Source organism: Bombus pascuorum, chromosome 8 (genome assembly GCF_905332965.1).
Source record: "Bombus pascuorum chromosome 8, iyBomPasc1.1, whole genome shotgun sequence".
Classification (NCBI taxonomy): Eukaryota; Metazoa; Arthropoda; class Insecta; order Hymenoptera; family Apidae; genus Bombus; species Bombus pascuorum.
This window is the reverse complement of record NC_083495.1, coordinates 7,271,040-7,294,114: the sequence shown is the minus strand read 5'-3', so window position 1 is coordinate 7,294,114 and position 23,075 is coordinate 7,271,040. Positions and strand designations below refer to the sequence as shown.

The following is a 23,075-nucleotide window of genomic DNA, read 5'->3' as shown; positions in this document are numbered from 1 at the left end:
AATCAGAATCGTGTTTCTAGTTTCGAACCTGGACGGTAATCGCGTGCGTGCACAAGAGTGGAATAATTCTCATTCCTCTCGTGATGAAGTTAAATGACAATTTAAACGTTTTCGATTTTCCTCTCTCTTCTCTTTTTCTATTTGTTTTTTTTTTTTTACAACAGTTGCTTGGTTTAGAAATTTACCGTCACACGAGATAAACGCGAGCATGTAAACGAGGACTCTTTTGCGATGTAAATCGTTCCCGCGAACGCGGTACCGAATTCGTGTTGCAGGTCGGACTTTAACTACTCTTTTATCGCGCGAACTGTGGCGTTTCGGGAAAGTATTGTCTGGGTTCGAAACTGTTTACCGAGGCAATTGATTTTCCCCGAAACAGAGTGAACAGACCGAGCGTTTAGCCAGACCGTGTGATTAAGTAATCGAGTATCTATATATTTAATACCCAAGTATCTTGGAAAATCAATTGCCTTCGGCTGAAGTAGCCACGTCGAAGTACGTGTTATTTTTTAAGCCAGCCAGCTTGATCGAATTATCAATGAGCGTAAAGTCAAATTTAAAATTTTGTTTCGTATCGTCGGTGAAATTAAAAACATCTTGTTGTTTTTAAATAGATGTAGATGAAAGAACGTATTGATATTTTGTACGAGATCAAGCTCGTTGGAAAACCTGAATGCTGGGACAGGGTACCCCTGCGGGCACGCGCCACCGCCCGCCCATAATTTGACTCTTGGCATGATCGGTTTCGATGAATTTTGAAAAGAACGGAAGAAAAGAAAGAAAAAGAAAAAGAAAAGTAAAGAAACAGCGTAAAATTCTTCCGACGCTTTGCGGCGCCCTCACGCGATTTCCGGGCTCTGTCCTTCGCTCTCGCGTGGTAAGTCAAACGTCACTCTATAAGTCTAATATTTCACACGAAATGAAACGCTCTAGACGCTAACACGTGGAATAGATGTGATGCTCAATGCAGCTGTCAGCTTTCACCATTCTCCACTTTGTTCGTTCGTATCGAACGATGTAAGTACGTAACGTCTCGTGTCACGAGTGTTCTATCGCTTTTGAAACATCGTACGAAGAACTATCTTTTTCTTGGGAGCAAATCTGACAGACACACAGCTTCGTTGGGTACAGAGCTATTCTATTGTCAAAGCAATCGGTCAACGATGGCAGGTGAATCCTCCTATCGATACGAATGCGATTCCATCGAGTCTGAGTCGCATAGTGTACCGTGCAAATAACGACGGCCAAGAGATGCGGTAACGAGAATCATAATGACGACAAAAGGTCCGAGCAGGGGGGCCCACGCGCCGCAAAGACGGCTCCACACAGTCATAGCGTTTTCGTTGTGAAACAGAACCCGTGGGGAGCGTACGGCCAAAATTTCCTTCGATGGACAACATTAACGGACTTTCCACGGAATCGAAAAGCGATTTACCGCTTCTCTGCCCTGCCCAAGGATTCCCGGTACCGGTTTATAGGTACGATATATCTCTGATCACCGATACGAGATACATGCCTTAGCATGATCGAAAAAAAAGGGAACTCGAACTGCGTAGGCAAAACTAGAAACATTGAAAAAAAGGACGAGAGAAAAGTAGGCTGTTTGGAATGTCTGTGAACGATTACCGGAGCTAGACATTCGATAGGAAGCTTTTTCGTCCATTGAAACGATTATTCGTCTTCTACTAACGCGTCGACGAGGAAAGGAAACGACCCTGTATCCCTCGGGGGTTCCCCGTTCCACGTGCAGACAGGAGAAATTATCTGAATCGTTATTCGCGTGCCCTTCAGAACCGGTAGGCAGTGTCCGCCCAAAGATTCCTTCAACGGACGACATACGTGGATTCAGGACGGTGCAGAACGGAAGTCAAGCTTTGATTTGCCCTGCACAGGGGTTCCCCGTTCCCTTAAACAGGTAGACAATTAATTAAAAACAAAAAAAAGAAGGCAAAATGTCACGCTAAGCCTGCCCGATATCGATATTTGGAAAGCGATGTTGCTGTTTAATTGCATAATCAGAGCCAGTTGGAAGCGTGAGGCCGAAATTCCCAACCATCGACGACTCCAGGAGTTTCCGCACGATCATCGACGGCTCTGTAACCCTTCTTTGCCCCGCACAGGGGTATCCTGTCCTGGTTTTCAAGTAAGTTTCGTCTCGTCACGATCGATATCGTGTTCTGTGTCTTTCTCGCACCTTTCTCGGATACTCGAACGTAGAACCGGTGGGAAGCGTCCGACCGAAATTTCCATCTGTGAGCAACATAAATGGTCTGACTGTCGTCACCAATGGAACGCTGCCTCTCCTCTGTCCCGCGCAGGGATTTCCGGTACCAAGTTATAGGTATGCCTTCGAATTAAAATAGAAGAACGTGGCAAGTTCGAGGAAAGTTTTTCCCAGTGAACATTTCTAAGACAAGACGCGAGAAACGATAGCTAAAATAATTGTGTCGTAGCTGTCATATAGGAGTTTGAACTGCCAACTGCTATTTTAGAAAGAAGACATCGATCGAGCAATCTCGTTTCTCTCACGGCGTTCTTTCTTCTCTATTTTCTCTTCAATCTCATGCTTTCTCCGACTGTTGACAAAGTTTTTTTAAAAATGGGCGTGTCACACTTCCCTTGGTCCTGGTTTTTTCTCGCGATCGTTCAAGTCCGCCCAGGGGTTCCCGATCCCACGTGTTATCACACGCGAGTTCACGCCGCGTGTACACTATATGGTAACATTCAGAGCCGGTGGGCAGCGTGAGACCGAAATTTCCGACGATCGATGACACCAGAGGATTCCGTACGATGAAAGACGGCTCGGTGACGTTGCAGTGTGCCGCCCAAGGGTTCCCTGTCCCGGTACACAAGTAAGTTGGCGACCGATTCGCGAGCTACGTGGACGCAGCGTGGTAAAATTTCGTTGTGTTTTTTCCTTTCGACGATGTTTCGCAGAGCCCGTGGCGAGTGCCCGGCCGAAACTCTCCAGCACGATCAACTTAATCGGACTCACGACGAGGACGAACGGAAGCTTGCCGCTTTTCTGCCCCGCGCAAGGATTCCCCCTTCCGTCTTATAGGTAGGGAGCTTGTTGTTAAGTTTTCGAGATGCGAAATGGTCGAGGAGAATGTGGGTTTGCCCGGCTTTTGAGAGCTCCTCTCATTCAATAGTTTCTAGGACGCGTCATCTTTGTTCCGTCGAGATCAAAGGACAAGTGGCTGTGTTAAATAACCGATGTTAATCCACGATTGAAGGGGCAACGATAAATTATAGCGCAACAGCTGCGCGGCCAAACACCGTTTCTACTTTCGATAACTTTTCCCGTCTCGACAAACACGATCCGTACGTTTTCCTCGATGCGGTGGGTTCCCTGTCCCCGTTCCCGTACACATGAAACGTCGACGCGTTATCAACGTTTGTTACGTGCTTCTTCCCCTTGGGATTGCAGAACCCGTGGGGAGCGTACGACCCAAGTTTCCGACGATGGATAATTCTCGTGGATTCGTCTCGACCGTCAAACACGCTCTGACTCTCCTGTGCCCTGCTCAAGGATTTCCAGTTCCTTCGCATAGGTGGGATAAGGTCGCGGAATTGTCTCATAGATCTATCGTAAATGTCGTTTTATATAGAGAAACAGAGATCAAGAACGTCGAAGAAGTTCAGGTGTGACGGTCGATTGCCCTGTCCCGGCGTTCCACGCAACGAAGAGAATCGACTCAACGATCGCGTCTGTAGCGAAGGTGTTTTCTCGTAGAACCGGTGGGCAGCACGAAACCGAAGTTCCCGATGACGGAGAACTCGCGTACGTACACGGTTCACTGCGACCAGCCGCTCACTTTGATGTGTCCAGCTCAGGCGTTCCCCGTTCCAGCCTTCAGGTATAGAAACTTTGCGATTTCCAAGGCGTCGGTCGGTTGAACACGTACGCGAATCGATGCGCGGCTCGATATCAAAGAAATTATCCAGATGAAAAATAACGCGATAAACGACGCGATCATTTGCCCGGTTCGTATGGACGTATCCTGCGTCATATTTTTCTTGGTATCTTCCTTAGAGCCTGTAGCCAGCACTCGACCAAAATTTTCGTCGTTGGCGGACTTGCAAGCGTTCAAAATGATTCTCGGTGGTGCGATGACGATGCTGTGTCCTGCCCAAGGGTTTCCCGTTCCGTCGTACAGGTAACAGCCCCTGTTCTCTGTCTTGGCTCTCATCTCGCGAATCGTTTGACTTTTTCCATCAGAGCCAGCATCAAGCACGCGTCCACAATTATCTGGTCCAAGCGATCTTCTACGATTCAGCGCCTCTTCGCTAAAAAGCGTCACCCTTTTGTGTCCAGCTCAAGGATTTCCAGTCCCGATCTATAGGTAGGCAGCGAAATAGTTCTCACGATCGGAGAACAATGAGAGCTTCTCGTAACTTTGATAAGCTTTCGATTCGTTTCAATAGATGCCGGTTCGCTCTATTCAGAGATCGGCGACTTTTTTTGGGAGGAAAGCACGTATGATCGTGGGTCCGTGAAAAGAACTAGCTTGCTCTATAGTAAAAAGGGGGAGTCCCTATTCCAGCATGTTCAAAGACACTCTTCATAGCTTCCCCTTTACACACGACCTCTCCGTATCACGGTCTCGCGTTCTGTTTTTAGAACCCGCGTCGAGCAGCAAGCCACAGTTTCCATCTGTGAACGACGTCGGATTACGAGTAACGAAAGGCACAGGCTTCTCGTTGCTTTGTCCTGCACAGGCGTTTCCAGTTGCCACGTTTAGGTAGGTCGATATATCTGTCGAGCGTGCACGCTTCCACGCGGCACGAGGAAAAATAGACGACGTCTCGTCGTTTTCTTCCTCTCTTCCGTCTGCCGTCTCACCCTGTCCCAGTATATTAGACACGTTGACGAAATGGAATCCATGGATTCCGCGCAAGTCCTCTCGAGAACGAGAAGAAGAAAGTTGGAACGATATTCGCGACCGAGCAACAAGATCCACGAAGTCTTCACTCTTCGAGTTTAAACCACTTTTCCAAGAGGTTATCCCTTTTTCTAGAACCAGTCGGTTTCGCGAAGCCAAAGTTCTCGATGATCGACAAGAGCCGAACGTTCGAGATCCAGGAAGCTCAGAGCGTAACGTTGCAGTGTCCCGCTCAGGCGTATCCTGTCCCAGTCCTCAAGTAAGTCCACGAAGAAGAAACGTAGGGATCACCGTCGCACTCTAAAGATCGGCTCGTTTCTCGTGTGATCCGCAGAACCGCTATCGAGCTCGAAACCTAAATTAACCGCCCTGGACGTGAAATCGACGAACCCTAGCACGATGCTGGGTACCATTGCCACCTTACTGTGTCCCGTTCAAGGATTCCCAGTGCCAGCATTCAGGTAAAACGTACGAGAAACTCCTGGTTTGTTTTTCCACAACGTTCGAAGCGATCCTCGCGACGGCAGGTAACGCTAGAACAACTAGTCCTCCTTGAAAACAACGAGCAGCCAATGAGCACTCTTTGTCTCACAGTAGAGCGGTTCTTCCGTCACGTGAATAGTTTAATCGATATCGCCTTTCGCTTGCTCGTTCTTTTCCGTGGATTCGATCATATCGTGATTCAATTGGCTGAATGTGCCAGTCAATTACCAGGAACAATTAGCGCGATGGTTGTCAGGACCCTGTCCCAGTGGCATAGAGCGGACGGTGATTCGTTTCTTCTCGTAGAGCCGGTGGCCAGCACGAAGCCGAAATTTCCGATGACGGAGAATTCGCGCACATATACCACCTACACGGTGCGACGCGAGCTGCCTTTGACTTTGCCCTGTCCGGCACAGGCGTTCCCCGTTCCGGTCTTCAGGTACGCGTAAAGTTGCGCTTTCATCTGATCGAAGCATCGATTTCAGTGTACGTTTCTATCGTAAATAGGACAAGTACCTTGCTTCCTATCAAAGAATCGAGTGAAGATTGAACGCGAGAAGATAGACGATAGCTCGTAAACGTTCACCGGATACATTTCTGTTTGTCTTTTACTCGAGCCGAGGGGATACCCAGTCTCAGTGTCAGGGAATCGAACCACCTGTCGTTCAGCCGTATACAGCTAACCGCTCTTTTGGTCAGAACCGGTGTCCAGTGCGAAACCAAAATTCACGAACGCCGACATAAAGGTTGTGAGACCAACGGCGACTACCAACGCGGTGTCGATGACTTGTCCTGCACAAGGATTCCCTGTCCCCATCACACGGTCAGTAAGAATTCTCGAGCATAAATGGATTTTCGTATGATTCTCAGAGCCTACCTCCAGCGTAAAGCCAAAACTACCGTACGTTCGTAAAGTCGAGTTTATGGAAGGGAGAACCAACGATGCGGTGTGTTTGACGTGTCCGGTGCAAGGTTACCCTGTTCCACTTTCGAGGTGAGACGATATATAATCGCGAGCACACGGTCGCGCGAATCCGCGGTCGATACAATTTCCCAATGGTTCCGACACGACGTCGGTTTCGAATGACTCGCGTTTGGCTTTCGCCGCGGCTTGTCCGTTAATTCTAATTTCACACTGTCGCCGGCTTTGTGTCGTCGCTTTCCAGAGTCGTTTTATATATCGGAAACGTAATTCCCGTTGTCACGATATTTTCCCCAGAACCTGTTGGACTCAAGTCGCCCATTTTCTCCACCGACAATAGCTTTAGTAAATATGCGAGGCGCAAGGGTATAAATGTGGTGCTTGCGTGCAACGCTCAGGGATTCCCCGTGCCAACCACCAGGTAATCTCGCGTGTCGCTCGGAAATATCGCACGCTTTGTTTAACGTGTTTATGCCACTTAAAATACGATCGAATACAGCGTATTTTAATCGCGATCGTTCGTCGACTCGTTTCCTATGTTTAGCGCGTAGAGCTCGTCACTTTGTTCTTTGCTCGTCGTCGGGAATATTCTTTCCGTGTTTTTCGTAGAACCGGTCGGATTCAAGTCGCCGATCTTCTCCAACGATCTCAGTCTTAGCGCGTACGCGAGGCGACAGGGCATGAGCGTGGTTCTCGCGTGCAGTGCTCAGGGATTCCCCGTGCCAACCACCAGGTAATTTATCACCATCACCTTCTTCGAACGTTTGGAAAACATTTTTGCTCCTATAAAACGCTATCGAGAAAATAGTTTACAATGAAAAGCAAAGACTGGAGAGCGCTGTGTGTTTCGTAGAACCGGTTGGATTCAAGTCGCCGATCTTCTCCAGCGATGATAGTCTGAGTAAATACGCGAGGCGCAAGGGCACGAGCGTGGTGCTCGCGTGCAGCGCTCAGGGATTCCCAGTGCCAACAACCAGGTAAATCTGTCGCGCCAGTCGAGAATTCAGCTGGATCGAATGCGATGTAAAACAATCGATTTCAGAACCGGTTGCAGCAAGGTCCCCGCGATTAACGTCGGATGATTTGAGCCGTACGATCAGACGATACGAGGGTCAACCAATCTCCATTTTTTGTGCCGCGCAGGGAAGCCCTGTGCCCACTACTAGGTAAAGAATTCAACGTGGTTCGGCATATCGATTAAATTCCAGCCGTGAAAACCGTTGAACGGTTAGCTGAATTAGTTATCGGGTACTGTTGCTCGGCTACGTTCTATCGGTGTTCGGTATCAACGAACTAGAGCTGTGTATGCTAGAATAATCAAGCGTCAATGTTGTTTAGAGCCTGTCGGAAGCAAAGCGCCAACCTTTGCCGGAGATCCAAAACTCTCCTTGTTGGGACGTCGAATAAACACGGATATTAGTCTTCTGTGTAATGCTCAAGGCCACCCAACTCCTGTCTATAGGTACGAAACTGGATGACATGGACCGAAAGAACGCGCGCTTTTACTTTCTTCTCTCTCACAAGGTAGCGCGAAAAGTAGGACCGTCGGCGACGTAGTCGATGAGAAAAAAAAAGGGGAACCCTGTCCGGCGGACTCAGGAACAACGGCTAGAAATTTTAATGGCATTACGCGTGACTTCGTTGTTTCCCTTGCTTAGAGCCGATGGGGATCAAAGCGCCTGCTTTTGTGGGGGACGTTAAATCGTTCTTCTTCCTTCGTAAAGAGGGCTCGGAAATGAGCATGGCGTGTAACGCCCAGGGGCATCCTGTTCCCGTAACCAGGTACTAAATTACCCATTGAAAGGCATCGACTATCGCGCTAGGCCGAGTCGTCGTCCCGTGATATCTAGTCATTTCGCGAAGCTGCGCAAAAGAATGAGATCGCGCGTTGCTTAACAATTTGCCGAAGATTTCTAGTTATTTACGGGACGATGATTTTGTAAGTCCATTAAGTGACGACGGTCAGGTGCAAACCTTGCTCCCTCTAGAGTATCGTGTTCGGTAATCCGAGATAGTTAGGTAAAATAGTTAGTCTGGTCGTTTCGAAGGCGGTCTTCAGTCCAGCTTTTGCTAATCCTGTGACAGAGCCGGTCGCCACGAAGAAGCCAAAGTTCTCGAGTGACACGAAATTATCTTCGTACGATCGTCCCAGTGATCAAGATCTCACTCTGCTCTGTCCTGCTCAGGGGTTCCCAGTTCCATCTCATAGGTATACCTTTCAAATTAATCGGCGAGTGTTAGTCAAAGAGCGTCGAGCTCACAGCATGGCCCTATGTATTTGTATGATTAGAACCAGTTGGCAGCAAAGCGCCAGCGTTCACGGGCACATTGAAGGGAGGATGGATGGAGGCTAAAGGAGATGCCAGTGTCGTACTCTTCTGTCCCGCGCAAGGGTACCCTGTGCCATCATTTAGGTAACTGATTCTTCCATAAAATATTCCTGATCGTGTTCTACGTGCTCCGATTATTCCACTGGTAGTGGAAGTATAAGATAACGCTTTAATTAAACGAGCTTCGTATTCATTTAAATCCGTAGAACTCGCGCAATGTACGAATAGGTAAAATAATCTGGTCGATTCGAAGGCGGTCTTCATGCGAGCTTTTCCTAATCCTGACAGAGCCGGTCGCCACGAAGAAGCCAAAGTTTTCGAGCGACGCGAAGAAGTCCTGGTACGATCGCGTCGTCGGTCAAGATCTCACACTATTTTGTCCTGCTCAGGGGTTCCCAGTTCCATCCTATAGGTATACTTCTTAAATTAATCATTGGTTGTTAGTCAAAGAGCTCACAGCATGGTCCTGTGTCTTCGTGTAATTCGTTAGAACCAGTCGGCAGCAAAGCGCCAGCGATCACGGGAATTTTAAGGGGTGGATACATGGATATTAAAGCGGACACCAGTGTCGTGTTCTTCTGTCCCGCGCAAGGATACCCTGTGCCATCATTTAGGTAAATGATTCTTCCTTCAAGTATTTCTACGTGCGTTGGTCTTCGTAATGCAGCGAGAGCCTACGTTGATACTTTAATCAAACGACTATTCATTTAAACACAAAGATATTTCGATACGGTTAGTTTGTTAAAGTAGTTAGTCTGGTAGACTCGAAGGCAGTCTTCATACGAGCTTTTCCTAATCCCGACAGAGCCGGTCGCTACGAAGAAGCCAAAGTTCTCGAATGACGCGAAGCTATCCTGGTACGATCGTGTCACCGGTCAAGATCTCACTCTATTTTGTCCCGCTCAGGGGTTCCCAGTTCCATCCTATAGGTATACTTCTTGAATTAATCATTGAGTGTTAGTCAAAGAGCTGACAGCATGGTTCTGTATCTCTGTGTAATTCGTTAGAACCAGTTGGCAGCAAAGCGCCAGCATTCACGGGAACGGTAAAGGGCGTATGGATGGAGAATCCAGCGGACACCGATGTTGTTCTCTTCTGTCCCGCGCAAGGGTACCCTGTGCCATCCTTTAGGTAACTGATTCGTCCTTAAAGTATTCCTAATTTACGTGCATCGAGCATACTCTACCGCAGCCAGAGTGACGTTTTAATTAAAAGAGTTGTTCATTTAAACGCGAAAGACCTTCGCGTTGATTTCATGGGACGAGCGCGGCATTATTTGGCAATCGTTTGTGAAAACTGAAGAGCACTTAGTGGACCAGATTGTTTCTATTACGTTGCCTTGGCCTTCTTTTCGTTTGCCCTCATCCCGTACTTGTCCGACATCGGGCTCCCCTTTTCTGACATTCAAAGTGGAACAATTAATTCTGCCTCGCTCATCGCGTGTGCATTGTCAGAACCGGTCGGCAGCAAAGCACCGGCGTTCACGGGGGATGTGAAGGGCGTTTGGCTGGAAAAAGGAGCTGGATCCAGCACCGTGCTGCCATGCCCCGCGCAGGGATACCCCGTCCCCTCCTTTAGGTAAAGCTTTTTGTATTAATTAACCCGAAAGAAAGAAAGGAAACTGGTCGGTTGTTAGCCGAGCGCGGTAAGATCGATCGAAGACCGTGAAGAGAAAGCGCTGCAGGTTCGGACCGGATTAGTTTCGTCGGTTACTTTCTCCGTGGATGCCTCTTGCTGCACTGTGATTCTTTGATCCTTTTTAATCAGGGCCCCCCTGTACCATCAGACCAATTACGTAACCGTACAATGAATGTTGCGCCAGTTGTTGGCAAGCATTATCTTGCTCACGGCTTCCTTCTTTTGCATCTAATTAGAACCAGTCGGGAGCAAAGCGCCGGCATTGATGGGGATCGTTAAAGGAATAATGTTAGAAGTCGAGACGAAGACGAGTGTCGTGATATTCTGTCCAGCGCAGGGCTATCCCGTGCCTTCATTTAGGTAAATTTATAATTCTTACGAAAATAAAATGTACACGTGATATTCTAACATCTGTCCTACGCGTCTTCTATAGTTAATCAATCGCACTGAATGTCGTGACTAAATCAAACACTCTTCTTCATACCGTATTCATTCTTCACTTGAACAAACGTTCTTACTAACATGTTAATGCAACTTGTCGATCGCACGCGTTTCTTGACTGCATGTACATATACATGAAATTCGTAGAACCGATCGGGACGAAGGCTCCGGCGTTTACGAGCGAGTTAAGGGGTGGTTGGCTGAAGAAGAGAGCGAAGTCCAGCGCCGTTCTGTCGTGCCCGGCTCAGGGGCATCCCGTGCCCAGTTTTAGGTAAACACTCGTTAATCGAATATTTTCGAACTGCTCTGTATAAACAGAGCCAGTGGGAAGCAAAGCGCCAGCGTTGACGGGTGACTTGAAGGGCGGCTGGAAAGAAAAGGCCTACGAGTCGACGGTCGTTCTGTTCTGCCCGGCGCAGGCTTATCCCGTGCCCAGTTTTAGGTAAACCTTCGTTAACGCACGCATCGTTTCATACTTTGGAAACCTCGCACAATTTTTGTGTCGTCAGAGCCCATCGGCAGCAAAGCTCCCGCGTTGATCGGCGAGATGAAACGCGGTTGGAAAGAGACCAGTACGATATTCAGCGTGGTGTTGACGTGCCCCGCACAGGGATATCCTGTACCCAACTATAGGTAAATCGTTCGATCGTTAGTTGACGAATGGCTCGTTTGTTTTCCCGATAGAACCGGTTGGTAGTAAAGCACCATCGATTCTCGGGGAAAAGGGAAGTCTCATGGAGAGGCACATGGGTATGCACATCGTGATCCTCTGCCAAGGGCAGGCTTACCCTGTTCCATCGTTCAGGTAAATCGCGAACTAACGAGATGTTGGTTCAAATTTTACGACCAGTTTGTTTGCGTTCCTTTTCACGCGTTTCGTTTTTTCCTGGCGAAGAACCGGTGCAAAGCAAGGCACCATCCGTAAGCGGAGACGCAAAACGATGGCAGAAGACCAAAACCTCATCGGGATTCGCGGTGCAGTGCCAAGCGCAGGGTCACCCGGTACCAGCGTTCAGGTACTCGAGTCACATAGCAGCTCGTCCTTCTTATCGATCGTTTTCGTAATTCCATTTTGCCTATCGAATAAACAAAAATCTCTGAATGCGGAGGAACACCGCTTCCGAGCGGTAGACGTCCTTTTCTTTTTTGGCTTTCGTCGACACGAGCTCTTCGAAGCTGACAAACCTGCACGATTGTTACATTGCTAGAGCCGATGGGAGCGAAGGGGCCGAAATTCTCGAGCGACGATCGCGTGAATTCGTTCATTCGCGCCGCTGGAAGCTCGTCGACGTTGCTTTGTCCCGCACAAGGGTTCCCAGTTCCGTCGTTCAGGTAAATGACAGCTCCGCTTAGACCTCTTTGTCTCGCGTTTATTTGATCTAGAGCCCGTGGGATCCAAGGCGCCAGCCTTTCAGAGCGACGCGAAAAGCGTCACCTATGTCAGAGCCGCGAAATCCTCGGTCGCGCTCACGTGTTCCGCTCAGGCTTCGCCACCTCCGACTCACAGGTAATCTTTTGCTTGCTTTTTTCTTTTCTCTTGATCTTTTCGCGTTTCGCGAGTACGAGGCGGCGCGGTGGCACATTCACGCGGGGCGAACATTTTGAGCGTTAATAAAGAAATGTCGTTTGTTACGTTTTATGAACGTCAGAGCCGGCAGGTCGGGTGTCACCAAAATTCCCGAAATCAGCAAAATCCGACTCGTTCGAGATGGCGAATGGTGCTGAGCTCAGTTTACTATGCGACGCCCAGGCATTCCCTGCTCCCACGTTTAGGTCAGTGAACTAATCTTCGCTTGTCCATTCACCGGTTCTCTTAATTTGGCGCCTGTGTAGAGCCTGTAAACGGTGCCAAACCCAGAGTCGCGTCCACTGCCAAGTACGACGTTCTCGCCAGTTACGTGGCAACGCCAGTAACGATGCTTTGCCCGGCGCAGGGTCACCCTCTTCCAGCTTATAGGTATTTATCGACGATCTCTTAAGAGATATCGTTTCTCTACATTCAGAGCCTGTGAGCGGCGCTGCGCCCAAAGTGCCACCCACAGCTAAGATAACGGTCTTCTCTTTGCCGGCGCAAAAGGCCACGGCCCTGTTGTGTCAGGCTCAGGCGCATCCACTGCCGATCTTCAGGTATGCTCGAACGAGCAAAAGAGAGGAAGTCTTCGATCGCGAATCGCGATTATTCTTGGCAGTTTCTTCGGTCGAATCGTTAGGGTGATGGACTACGGAACGCGAGAGAAACGTGAAGATATAGATTGATCCGGTGGCGTTGAATGTTTTGCTCGTTTTGCTTTCTAGAGCCGGTCGGAAGTAGTCCTCCTCGATTGCCGCCTAGATCGAAATTCGACGGATTGGCAAAAGTCCAGGGCCAAGCTTTGACGTTACTGTGCGAGGCTCAGGCCAGTCCGCCGCCTTTGTACAGGTGAGCAACGTCGTTCGGTACTCTTTCGTATTCCGTCCTAGCCTTTGTCGATCGGTCTTTATCTTCACGTCCATCGTTTTCTTTGGGACATGATCACGTGCCGTGCATCGATGACGCGTCCGACAACGACGACAAGCGACATATCCCCGTACCCAATTATTACAGAGCCACGGGGTAGTGTGCGCCCAAACGTACGGGACAAGGAAGTGACTGGGCTGAAATGGGACATCCTAGTCGATCGAACGGTGGGTCTGCCGTGTCCTGTTCAAGGTTTTCCAGCCCCCACGTTCAGGTACGATCACGTGTATGAACGTAAACGAGGGGCTTCGAGCTCGCTTCAGGCGGTGGCGATCCTGCTCGGGTACTCAGCCTTTTTTCTCCATCGTTTCCTCGCATCGTTTCGCGTGGTCGGAGATGAGAATCGCGAGCCACGCGCCGAATTAGTCGCGTTCTCTTGCCGCTTACAGAGCCGACAGGTAACGTCGCGCCGCGTATAGCCGGTGAACGTTACGAGGGTGGCAAGCTCGTCGACGTTCCAAGGACATTGGTGGTGGCTCTGGACTGCTCGACTCAGGGATTTCCTGTCCCAGTGACAAGGTACTCCTTTTTCGTTCTCGGGAACACGTTACGATCGCGTTTCAGAGGGTACAACCAAGATAGCTCCGCGTTTTTCGGGCAAGAAATTCGAAAGGGAAGTGGTTTTGGCTGCTAGGGGTCAGGATATCGCGCTGACTCACGCGCTGCAGGGATTTCCCGTACCTCTGACAAGGTAGACACCACCGATTATCTCGCGGTTTCCCTATCGTTCCCCCCGCTGGTTTCCAAAGTTGTCGTCGTCGTCGTCGATGAGTCGAGTCAGTTGATGTCTGTGCGTTTCGCGAGGCATGTTACCCGGTCGAGGAGCTTGTTCTCAAGGTAAGTAGCATGAAACGTTTAAGCATAGTCTACTCAAGATACTAACCATTGGGGAGAAGGACGAGGTACGTAATGTGCGTGTTTAATTCTTCGCGAGAAGGGGGTCTCACGTGTGTGTACCAATCGATCGGAGCATTAACTGAATGGTAATAGGAGTACCAAGTTGATCGCAAGTTCCACTAAGAGAATCGATATGCACTAAGAGCCTCTTTCTCGCAGAGTCTCTTTGTAACGATCGACGAATTAAAAGAAATGAATCTAATTACGAATAAATGTAGCAAAGAATGAAACGAATGAGGACGACTTAGTTATTCTGGGCAATGAATGATATCCTTCCAGAACCGTCCGGTCGTACTGCCCCAAAAGGGACTGGAGACGGCCTTAATAAGTACCGCGGGGTAGAGGGCGAGTCTCTGGCGCTGGCGTGTGCGGCACAAGGCTTTCCTGCCCCGATCTCTAGGTACACACAATTCCGTATAGCTTCTCTTTTTTTTCTTTTGTTTGGTCGTTTGGTCTTGCTCCGCAGAGCACGGATCCTATTTTCGAAGCGTTCCATCCTTACCCTCTACCCCGTGTCGGGTGGCGGTACCGCAAAAATCCAAGAAGTCGGACGTTCGACAGAGGCAGAACGAGAGAGGCGAATTATAAGAGACAAATAAGATATAAGAGGCAGACACGAATTGCTGTAAAGCATAAGAGATAAGGGGAACGAGAACAAAGGTAGCCTCGAGTGAGAATAAAAAAAAAAAAGAAAAAAGAAAATACGAACAAAGAACAAAGCAAAGAAAGAACGAAAAGAGAAAAGCAAGGGAAAAAGTGAGTGGGCAAAGCATGCATAGCGATGATCCAACGCCGGCCACTCTCGTAAACTATCTATATAGGAACGGCAGACGAGCTTAGAATAGAGAAGAAGGATGATTATAGGGCGATTTTTGTTGTTGTAAGAGACCGATTTCTTTACTCGTGATTTGCTCGCGCCACAACTCGTTTCGTTCAACTTTAACGCATCTTGTATTTTGTTCTCGATTTAAGCTGAACGTGATCGTGTCTCTTAGATAGTTACAAAGCGAAAAAACAGGGAAAATCGACGATAAATCTTCGTTAAGAAGGAAGAAAGAAAAAAAGAAAGAAACGAAAATTGTGTATCCCGTATCCGGGGCCAATCGGACATGTTGGTTTTCAGTGCCAACTGGAACCCCGTGGCGCAACCCCACGAGATAGGTGACGGAAGCGCGACTCTGAAAAGGATGCGGGCCCTCTTCTCCTTCGGTAACCTCGGTGCTGATCCGGGTGGTCCGAGAGGGTGTCACCCGATCAATGGGGCGAACAATGTTGCCCAGCACCTGCACACCTCCAATAAGTCCCACGATATCTGGCTGGTAAGTCCTCGCCACCTTCGTGCTTCCGTTCATCCGTTCGTGTATTTCACTGCCCCACACCCTCTCTTTCTCTCACTTGCCAGGATTGCGCGTCATGATTCGTGTAGTATGTCTCGCGCGTTGTCCACTTGCACAATTGTCACACGTCGTGTCGCTCGATTGTCACCGCCTTCCTGAACCTCTTTCTTGTTCGTCTTCCCAACTTCGTTCCAGATCCAATTCCTACGTTTACGGGAACAAGTTTCCCGTGATTCGCTGTACATTATTCACACACGAGTGGTGTGGAAGCTTATTTTGATTTCGTTAAGCAGTTTTTAACACGATCCATCCCGATCTTGGAGTAGATTTTTCTTAATTTTAACCCGGTCGTCCGTTTCTTTCTGTTGTTAAGTTCTTTCGCCTCTAATCCATTCCGGTGATCGTAAATTGTCAGTCAACTCGTGGCGAAGATCGAGTGTAAGGACGACGCACACAGCGTCCCAGTTACGTTCTTGACTCCACGGCGATCGCCTTCTCACTTTCTCCCTTAGGCATACGATATACATTTCGGCTCTGAGGTCTCGGCGTGTGTGTACGGGCTACGAAACCGATGCTTCTCTTGCGCATTTTTTGTTTTTCGGCCGTAACGAAGTTGTCGCTGCCAGCCTTCATTCCCTCCGTTTCCCGACCTGCTCTGCTTTACGACCGCTATTTACGCTCCAGCTGTTGTTGAAGCTCTCTTTTTCATTAAGTTTGCGTACTCGTGTCGTAGCGAGACACGCGCTAATGAGCCATCAGTAGAGACAGAAGCCCGCGCCCAGAGACGCCCAAAGCCCTGCCTATATGGAAAATGGAAAATAAAAGCAGCATGGAACGAAGCGAACAGAAACGTCGCGTATCGACCTGATCGTACCTCGTGTCGATCTTCGCTGGAATGCATTCTCCGCCAACATCACGCGATCGCGTTTCTTCCTATTCACACGGATCGAACGTTTCGACCTTTGAACGGGCAAAATGTTTCCATTGGCTTCGTTTCATCTCTTTCATTTTGTATGAGAATCGATCCGCCACGAAAGCGCCTCGTTCCAGCAGCCGACTTGCGAAAACAATCCCCTTTCATCCTGTCGTTTCAGATGGTACAAGTTCATCGAAGGCTCCTCTCGTCGTCAACCTGTCCAACTCAATGAGCGCGTTCGTCAAGTTAGCGGAACACTGATCATTCGTGAGGCTCGTGTCGAAGATTCTGGCAAATATCTGTGCATCGTGAACAACTCCGTCGGCGGTGAAAGCGTGGAGACCGTGTTGACTGTAACAGCACCATTGGCAGCGGAAATCGAACCTAACACACAGACTATCGACTTTGGAAGACCAGCTACTTTCACGTGCAACGTCAGAGGAAATCCGATCAAGACTATCTCCTGGCTGAAGGATGGCAAACCCCTTGGACTGGAAGAACCCGTGCTCAGAATCGACAGCGTCAAGAAGGAGGATAAGGGAATGTACCAATGTTTTGTTAGAAACGATCAAGAAAGCGCTCAGGCAACCGCTGAACTGAAACTTGGTGGACGATGTGAGTTTTGGTTTTAAGGAATTCGAGTCTATGACTCGTAGTTCACATTTTTAAGAGGCGGTTTTGATTGCAAATGTTTTTACATCCACAGTCGAACCCCCGCAGATTCGCCAGGCCTTCGCCGAGGAGACTCTTCAACCTGGACCCAGCATGTTCCTCAAGTGTGTCGCCAGCGGAAACCCAACTCCTGAGATCACCTGGGAACTCGATGGCAAACGGCTATCCAACACTGAGAGGCTTCAAGTAGGACAATACGTTACGGTGAACGGCGACGTGGTTTCTCATTTGAACATCTCCAGCATTCATACAAACGACGGTGGACTCTACAAATGCATTGCCGCTTCAAAGGTAAGAAGAGTCACTTTCTTCTTTTGAAAAAATAAAGAAGAACGAAGGATGGTAATGATGGGATAATTTGGTGATTACAGGTTGGATCCGCTGAACATTCTGCGCGTCTTAATGTCTATGGTCTGCCCTTCATTCGTCACATGGACAAAAAGGCTATCGTTGCTGGTGAAACTCTTCGCGTGACCTGTCCAGTAGCCGGATATCCGATCGAAAGCATCGTATGGGAGAGAGACACCAGAGTTTTGCCGATCAACAGGAAACAGAAGGTCTTCCCTAATGGCACGCTTATCATTGAGAACGTCGAGAGAATGAGCGATCAGGCTACTTACACCTGTGTTGCACGCAACGCTCAAGGCTACAGCGCAAGGGGAACATTGGAAGTTCAAGTTATGGGTAAGTTCCAAGTTTCTTTATCTACCTTTAGGATCAATTTCGCGAACTTCGATTATCGCGTGTAGTTGAAGTACGAGTAATCTCGAAATTTGAACAGAGACGCGATATTATGACGAGTAAATGTTTCGATCACACTTTTACAAGATATACGATATAAAATATTTTGTTTATTACGAATTAAGATTTTTTTTTATTTTTTTAAAGTAAAGATTGTATAATCGGGAGCAATCGGTAAAGCGTATCGGGATCCTGCGTAAAACGTTCTTTTCAGGTGATGAGAGACGATTCGACGAACGTTATGTACGATAGCGTTCGACGTTGTCTTACAACTCTAATGACGACTCTTTCAGCGAATCCTGGCATTTGTCGACGATGTCGATAAAGGCTAAATTAGGTGCAATCGAGTATCTCGGCCGAAAATCGAGAATCGTGAGAACTATGTAACGTAGAACCGTGAAAAAAAGCCGGTGGATCGCGATTCGAGAATTGTCGCATACGGACACGGACGCGGACACGCACACGGACGACGACCTCGTTGCAGATTTCACGAACACTTTAATCGCACGTAAAATGGGAACGTCTCGAAAAGAGGCACGAGCGCTTTCGTTGGAATGTGGGAAGTTGGTATGGCGGTGGCCAACGATCGACCGTAAGAAATCTAGTGCATTCTTGTCAGAATTGTTCTCTCTTCGCGCGTCCACCACGCATAGCAACCGCTGCTCCACAGAGTACCGTGTCTCTGAACGTATATTAACAGCCAATGGGTTGGCTTCGTCAACGCGAATCGTTTTCTATCGTTCGCTATCGATCGATCTACGTTTCCATGTAAACGAATTTTTGTTGTTCCCCGCTTTGTAAATTAAAAGAACCACGAAGCGAAGCCAACCCATCGACATATACACGTCAGTACACGTGACGTACGACACGTACACAATCACGTACATACGCTCGCGACCTGTCATTACACGTCCATACATCGATCCTCCACCCTCAGTGCCGCCCACGATACAGCAGTTCTCGTTCACGAAGCTACCCATGAACGCTGGAGAATTCGCAAACCTGCAGTGTATCGTACCGACCGGTGACCTGCCTTTGAACATACGTTGGAGCTATCCCGGAGAAGAGATGGGCGGTTCCTCCGGCGTACTTGCGAAGAAGGTCGCGGATCGCGTTAGCATGCTCATGATCTCAGTCATCACCGCGAGACACGCGGGGGAGTACGTTTGCACCGCTGAAAACGCGGCTGGAACTGTGTCCCATTCGACCACACTCACCGTCAATGGTTCGGGACTATCATCCGTTCCTAGAGAAATATGATACACTTTCTCGTCTTTATTTTTTCTTCTTCTTTCGTTTCGTTCGTTTTCTGCACAATCCTGGCAAGCACCGTAGCGAAGTCCCTCTTTGTATCCTGATCTGTAATCTCCTGCATTGAGAATCCCAACGATCTCCTCTGGCCGAAACGTTCGCTTTCGAGAGATCTAGAACGCTATCGTTGCTTCATGATACGAACGACGATCATTGCGCCGCAATCAGATCCATAGGACTGTGTGCATGCGATGAGACCCGATTCTAATTGTACGATGACTTCAGTTGGCCCGCAGCTTCTACCGATCGCTTTCAATGCCGAGGTCGCCAACTCGGGAGACTCCGTGTCCGTACCTTGCTCGATCTTGAAGGGCGATATGCCCATGGATATATCGTGGGCGTTCAACGGCGTGCCGATCGACACGTCGAAAGATGCTAGTATCACTATCACGAGAATCAGCAAACACCTGAGCACCCTTATCATCGATGGTGTCTCTGCAAGACACGCCGGAGAGTACGCCTGCTCGGCATCGAATCTCGCCGGTTCCGTCAGTCGATCGGCAACCTTAACGGTGAACGGTACGATTTCCACTTCAACCCTCGCCACCCTTTTCCCTTTCTCTGTATTCTTGCGAACTATGCTTTCACTGTGACAGATTATTCCTCGCATTTTTCCATTTTACAACCAGTTTCCGTCATAAAAAAACCTTTCTCCCATTGCGTGTTAGCGTTAACTCCACCGCCATACCAACCCTAACGTCGCGTCGCGTCGTTTAAACAACTAGGATCGATGGTAAAAGCGTTGCACGCGAATCGACACTCGTTCCTCCTCGCTTCGACTCTTCTAGTCATGTTTTCCAGTTGCTCCGCTGATACTACCCTTTGCATTCGGCGACGAGCCCGCCAGCTGGGGCGAATTAGTCTCCGTGACATGCTCCGTGGCGAAGGGCGATCAGCCTCTCGAGATATCTTGGGCGTTTAACGGGACTCCGATCGACAGCCACCACGGATCCGACGTCGTCATAGGGAGTACGAACAAGAAAAACAGCGTTCTAACTATCGAGTCGGTCGCGGCAAGACACGCTGGAGAATATACTTGTTCCGCGTCGAATCGTGCTGGCGCTACCACACACTCGTCTCAGCTAACTGTAAACGGTACATGTGTACGACCCCTTCGCACGTAACCGAACACATCTTTGCGTTCCTTCGTTGTCATCGTCTTCTTTTCTTCCTACTAAGGCATTCGTTCTTCTCCTTCTGTCTATCCTTCTCGATCGTTCCCGTTTATAACCGTTAACCGTCCTTTCTTACATCCTTTCGTACGATCGACGCTCGGATCTGTAAATACGCGGCTGCGAGCGGAGCTTCCCGTTAGGGGGATGCAATGTTCGTCTCGTAGGAGGCATCCAGAGAACGCGTCCCTCTTCGAACCCATTCTGACTCTGTTTGTTTCTCACGCCTCTACCTTTCGTCCATGCTGCCGTGTCGCTCACGCAGTCGCGCCACAGATCCTCCAGTTCTCTTTCGGCGACGATCCGCTCAACTCCGGCGAGATGCTGTCAGTCTCTTGCACGATCGTCAAAGGCGACTTCCCGGTGAATTTGACGTGGACGTTCGACGACAGCCCGATAGACTCGAGCAGACCGGACATTAATATCATAATTAATAAGAGGGTCAGCTTCTTGAGCATCGACAGTGTGGCGGCGAGGCATGCTGGAAGATACAAGTGCATCGCGTCTAATGCCGCCGGATCCGACAGTCACACCGCCGTGCTCTCGGTCAACGGTATCCCCCTCGACTATACGAATTTACTAACTTTGCGACTATAAACGGCCTATTAAAGGGCGCGCCGACCATTCAAGGGGAGATCGATCGGTACCGCGGATATATAGCGAGAAAAGTTTCGACGAATGTGGGTCGTTCTTTTTTAATGTACGCTCCACTTTTGTCCGACGAACTTTTACGTTTAAAACGTTGATCGTTCTACGAACTTTGCCGCTAATTTTTTCTCTCGTTTTAATTATATTTTTACTGCAACGTTTGCCTCGAATAATCGGTCGGCGCGTTCTTCAATAGCTTTGTACACTCTCAGTATCTTCTCTCGTAACTTCTTGTTTTCCGCAGTAATCTTCATAGTGTAATAATGTTTATCAGAAGATCACTGCCGTCGTCGTGCCGATGATCGAACGATGTGCGAACGAATGTCTCGATCCTCGCGTACGAAGACAAGGTAAGATTATCGTCAGAGACGACGGCAGGTAAGGACACGGCCCATCCCGCAGATACAGCGAGACGATGGTCCATGTTTCTTTCACTTGTTTTCGTATTGCTTTTTTACAGTTCTGTCTACCGTTTTCTATCCACCTCCTTTAAATCTCCTCGAACACCTCGTAGCCGTTCTAGTCTACGCACCGTCATCCTCGATCAAAACGACAGCTCCAACGCGTCGTTCGTGGTACGCGATTGTTTTCGCGCTTCGATCAACCGGGATGTAAAAACTCCGAACCTGTGTCCTGCTCCGGAAGCTCCTACGCGTGATTCAAAGGTTGTTTGTAACTTGCAGTAGGACCGCAGTTAGCGCCGTTCACGTTCGGTGACGAGGCTGCCAACGCGGGAGATATGGCCACCGTTCAGTGCGCCGTGATCAAAGGCGATTTGCCGGTGAAGATCGTGTGGTCACTGAACGGTAGGTCTATCGATGTCGGACGCGTGTCCGGTGACCACAGTTACGACATTCCTGACATCGTCGTGACCAGAAGTAGTAAACGGATCAGCACCCTGACGATAGACTCGGTAGCCGCAAGACATGCGGGCGACTACTCGTGCACCGCGATCAACGCAGCCGGATCCGCTACGCACACGTCGGTTCTGTCAGTGAACGGTACGCTTTGATGAATTTAGGACGATTGGGTGAACCGATTGGGTGATTGGTCGGCCGTGTACTACACCGGGGGTATGCGTCATCGATCTCGTAGGTGCCACTGAGGATGGAGGTGAACGTCGAGAGACAAATTCTTCGTGTCAACATCTTACGGTTCTTTCCTCGTGTCGTAAAACGTTCCTTAAAGAGTTCGATAATTATCTCGTCGTACATCCATATTAACGACGGTCGCGTATTTTCTTTTTTTTTTTTCATCGAACGATACGTGTACATCGATACGTTCGACCTATCCATCTAGCGTTGTTATCACGTCGACAGTACCGCCACGCATTGCCCCGTTCGAAATGGCCGACAAGGCTGTGAATTGGGGCGATTCCGTATCGGCTGTCTGCACCGTAGTCAACGGGGATTCCCCGCTCGAGATCAGCTGGGCGTTGAACGGTATGCCCATCGACGAGAGTCATCGGATATCCGTCACTACCACGAAAAGGAACAGCCTGCTGTCCATAGATTCAGCCAGTCCGAGTCATGCGGGAATGTATACCTGCGTTGCCTCGAACGCAGCCGGTGCCACCAGCTATTCGGCGGAATTGACAGTGAATGGTACCTACAGTAGACACACCCGAAACAGATATAGAGAAACCTTGATCTTCATCCCCTTTTAATCCTCTCGTTCATCGCAATCCCACGTACCGCTTCCGCTATTTCGTATCGTGGCGAGCGATCGAAGGGGTCGCGTGAACTCATTCCAGCAACGTTCGTTTTCTCACGAACCACGGAAACTGGTAAAGTACTCGGTTACAGTCGCACCGCAGATAGCTCCGTTCGTAATCACCGAGGAGCCGGCGAATTGGGGCGACTCGATTTCCGTGGTGTGCGCCATCCTCAAGGGTGATTTACCAATCGAGATCACGTGGGCTCTGAACGGCGAACCAATTGGCCGTGATCGTTCGGATATTAACATTCTGGCAACCACGCGAAAGAATAGCATCCTCAGCATCGAGTCCGTGGCCGCGAGACACGCGGGAGAGTACACGTGTTCGGCGTCCAACAAAGCTGGAGCGACCAGTCATTCGGCTACCCTGGCTGTCAATGGTACTTTTCCTCAACAGAGATGTTCTCCGATACATTTCCCTCTTTTGCACTCCTTGACTGTCATCACTGTTTCCTCGCTGCCTCCCAG

At 49.1% G+C, this 23,075-nt stretch overlaps 1 protein-coding gene across 50 annotated transcripts in view; it reads left to right on the top strand.

The window, feature by feature from the left end:
• The window catches only part of LOC132909431 (cell adhesion molecule Dscam2), a 56,410-nt gene that overhangs the window by 14,170 nt on the left and 19,165 nt on the right, over positions 1-23,075 (top strand). For 7 of the 50 annotated variants that reach the window (XM_060964224.1, XM_060964221.1, XM_060964219.1 and 4 more), the window contains exons 7-11: positions 5,676-5,808; positions 16,526-16,962; positions 17,054-17,310; positions 17,391-17,703; positions 21,575-21,892. In XM_060964224.1, coding sequence (XP_060820207.1) covers positions 5,676-5,808; positions 16,526-16,962; positions 17,054-17,310; positions 17,391-17,703; positions 21,575-21,892 — 1,458 coding nt within the window. Of the gene's footprint in view, positions 1-5,021; positions 5,146-5,220; positions 5,348-5,675; positions 5,809-6,239; positions 6,364-6,900; positions 7,025-7,144; positions 7,269-10,075; positions 10,200-10,495; positions 10,620-10,847; positions 10,972-11,018; positions 11,143-11,209; positions 11,334-11,384; positions 11,506-11,595; positions 11,717-12,083; positions 12,208-12,349; positions 12,474-13,284; positions 13,412-13,586; positions 13,717-14,373; positions 14,495-16,525; positions 16,963-17,053; positions 17,311-17,390; positions 17,704-19,296; positions 19,591-19,872; positions 20,167-21,574; positions 21,893-22,210; positions 22,496-22,696; positions 22,988-23,075 lie in introns of all 50 variants that reach the window. The other 43 variants (XM_060964243.1, XM_060964252.1, XM_060964244.1 and 40 more) reach the window with 32 other exon arrangements.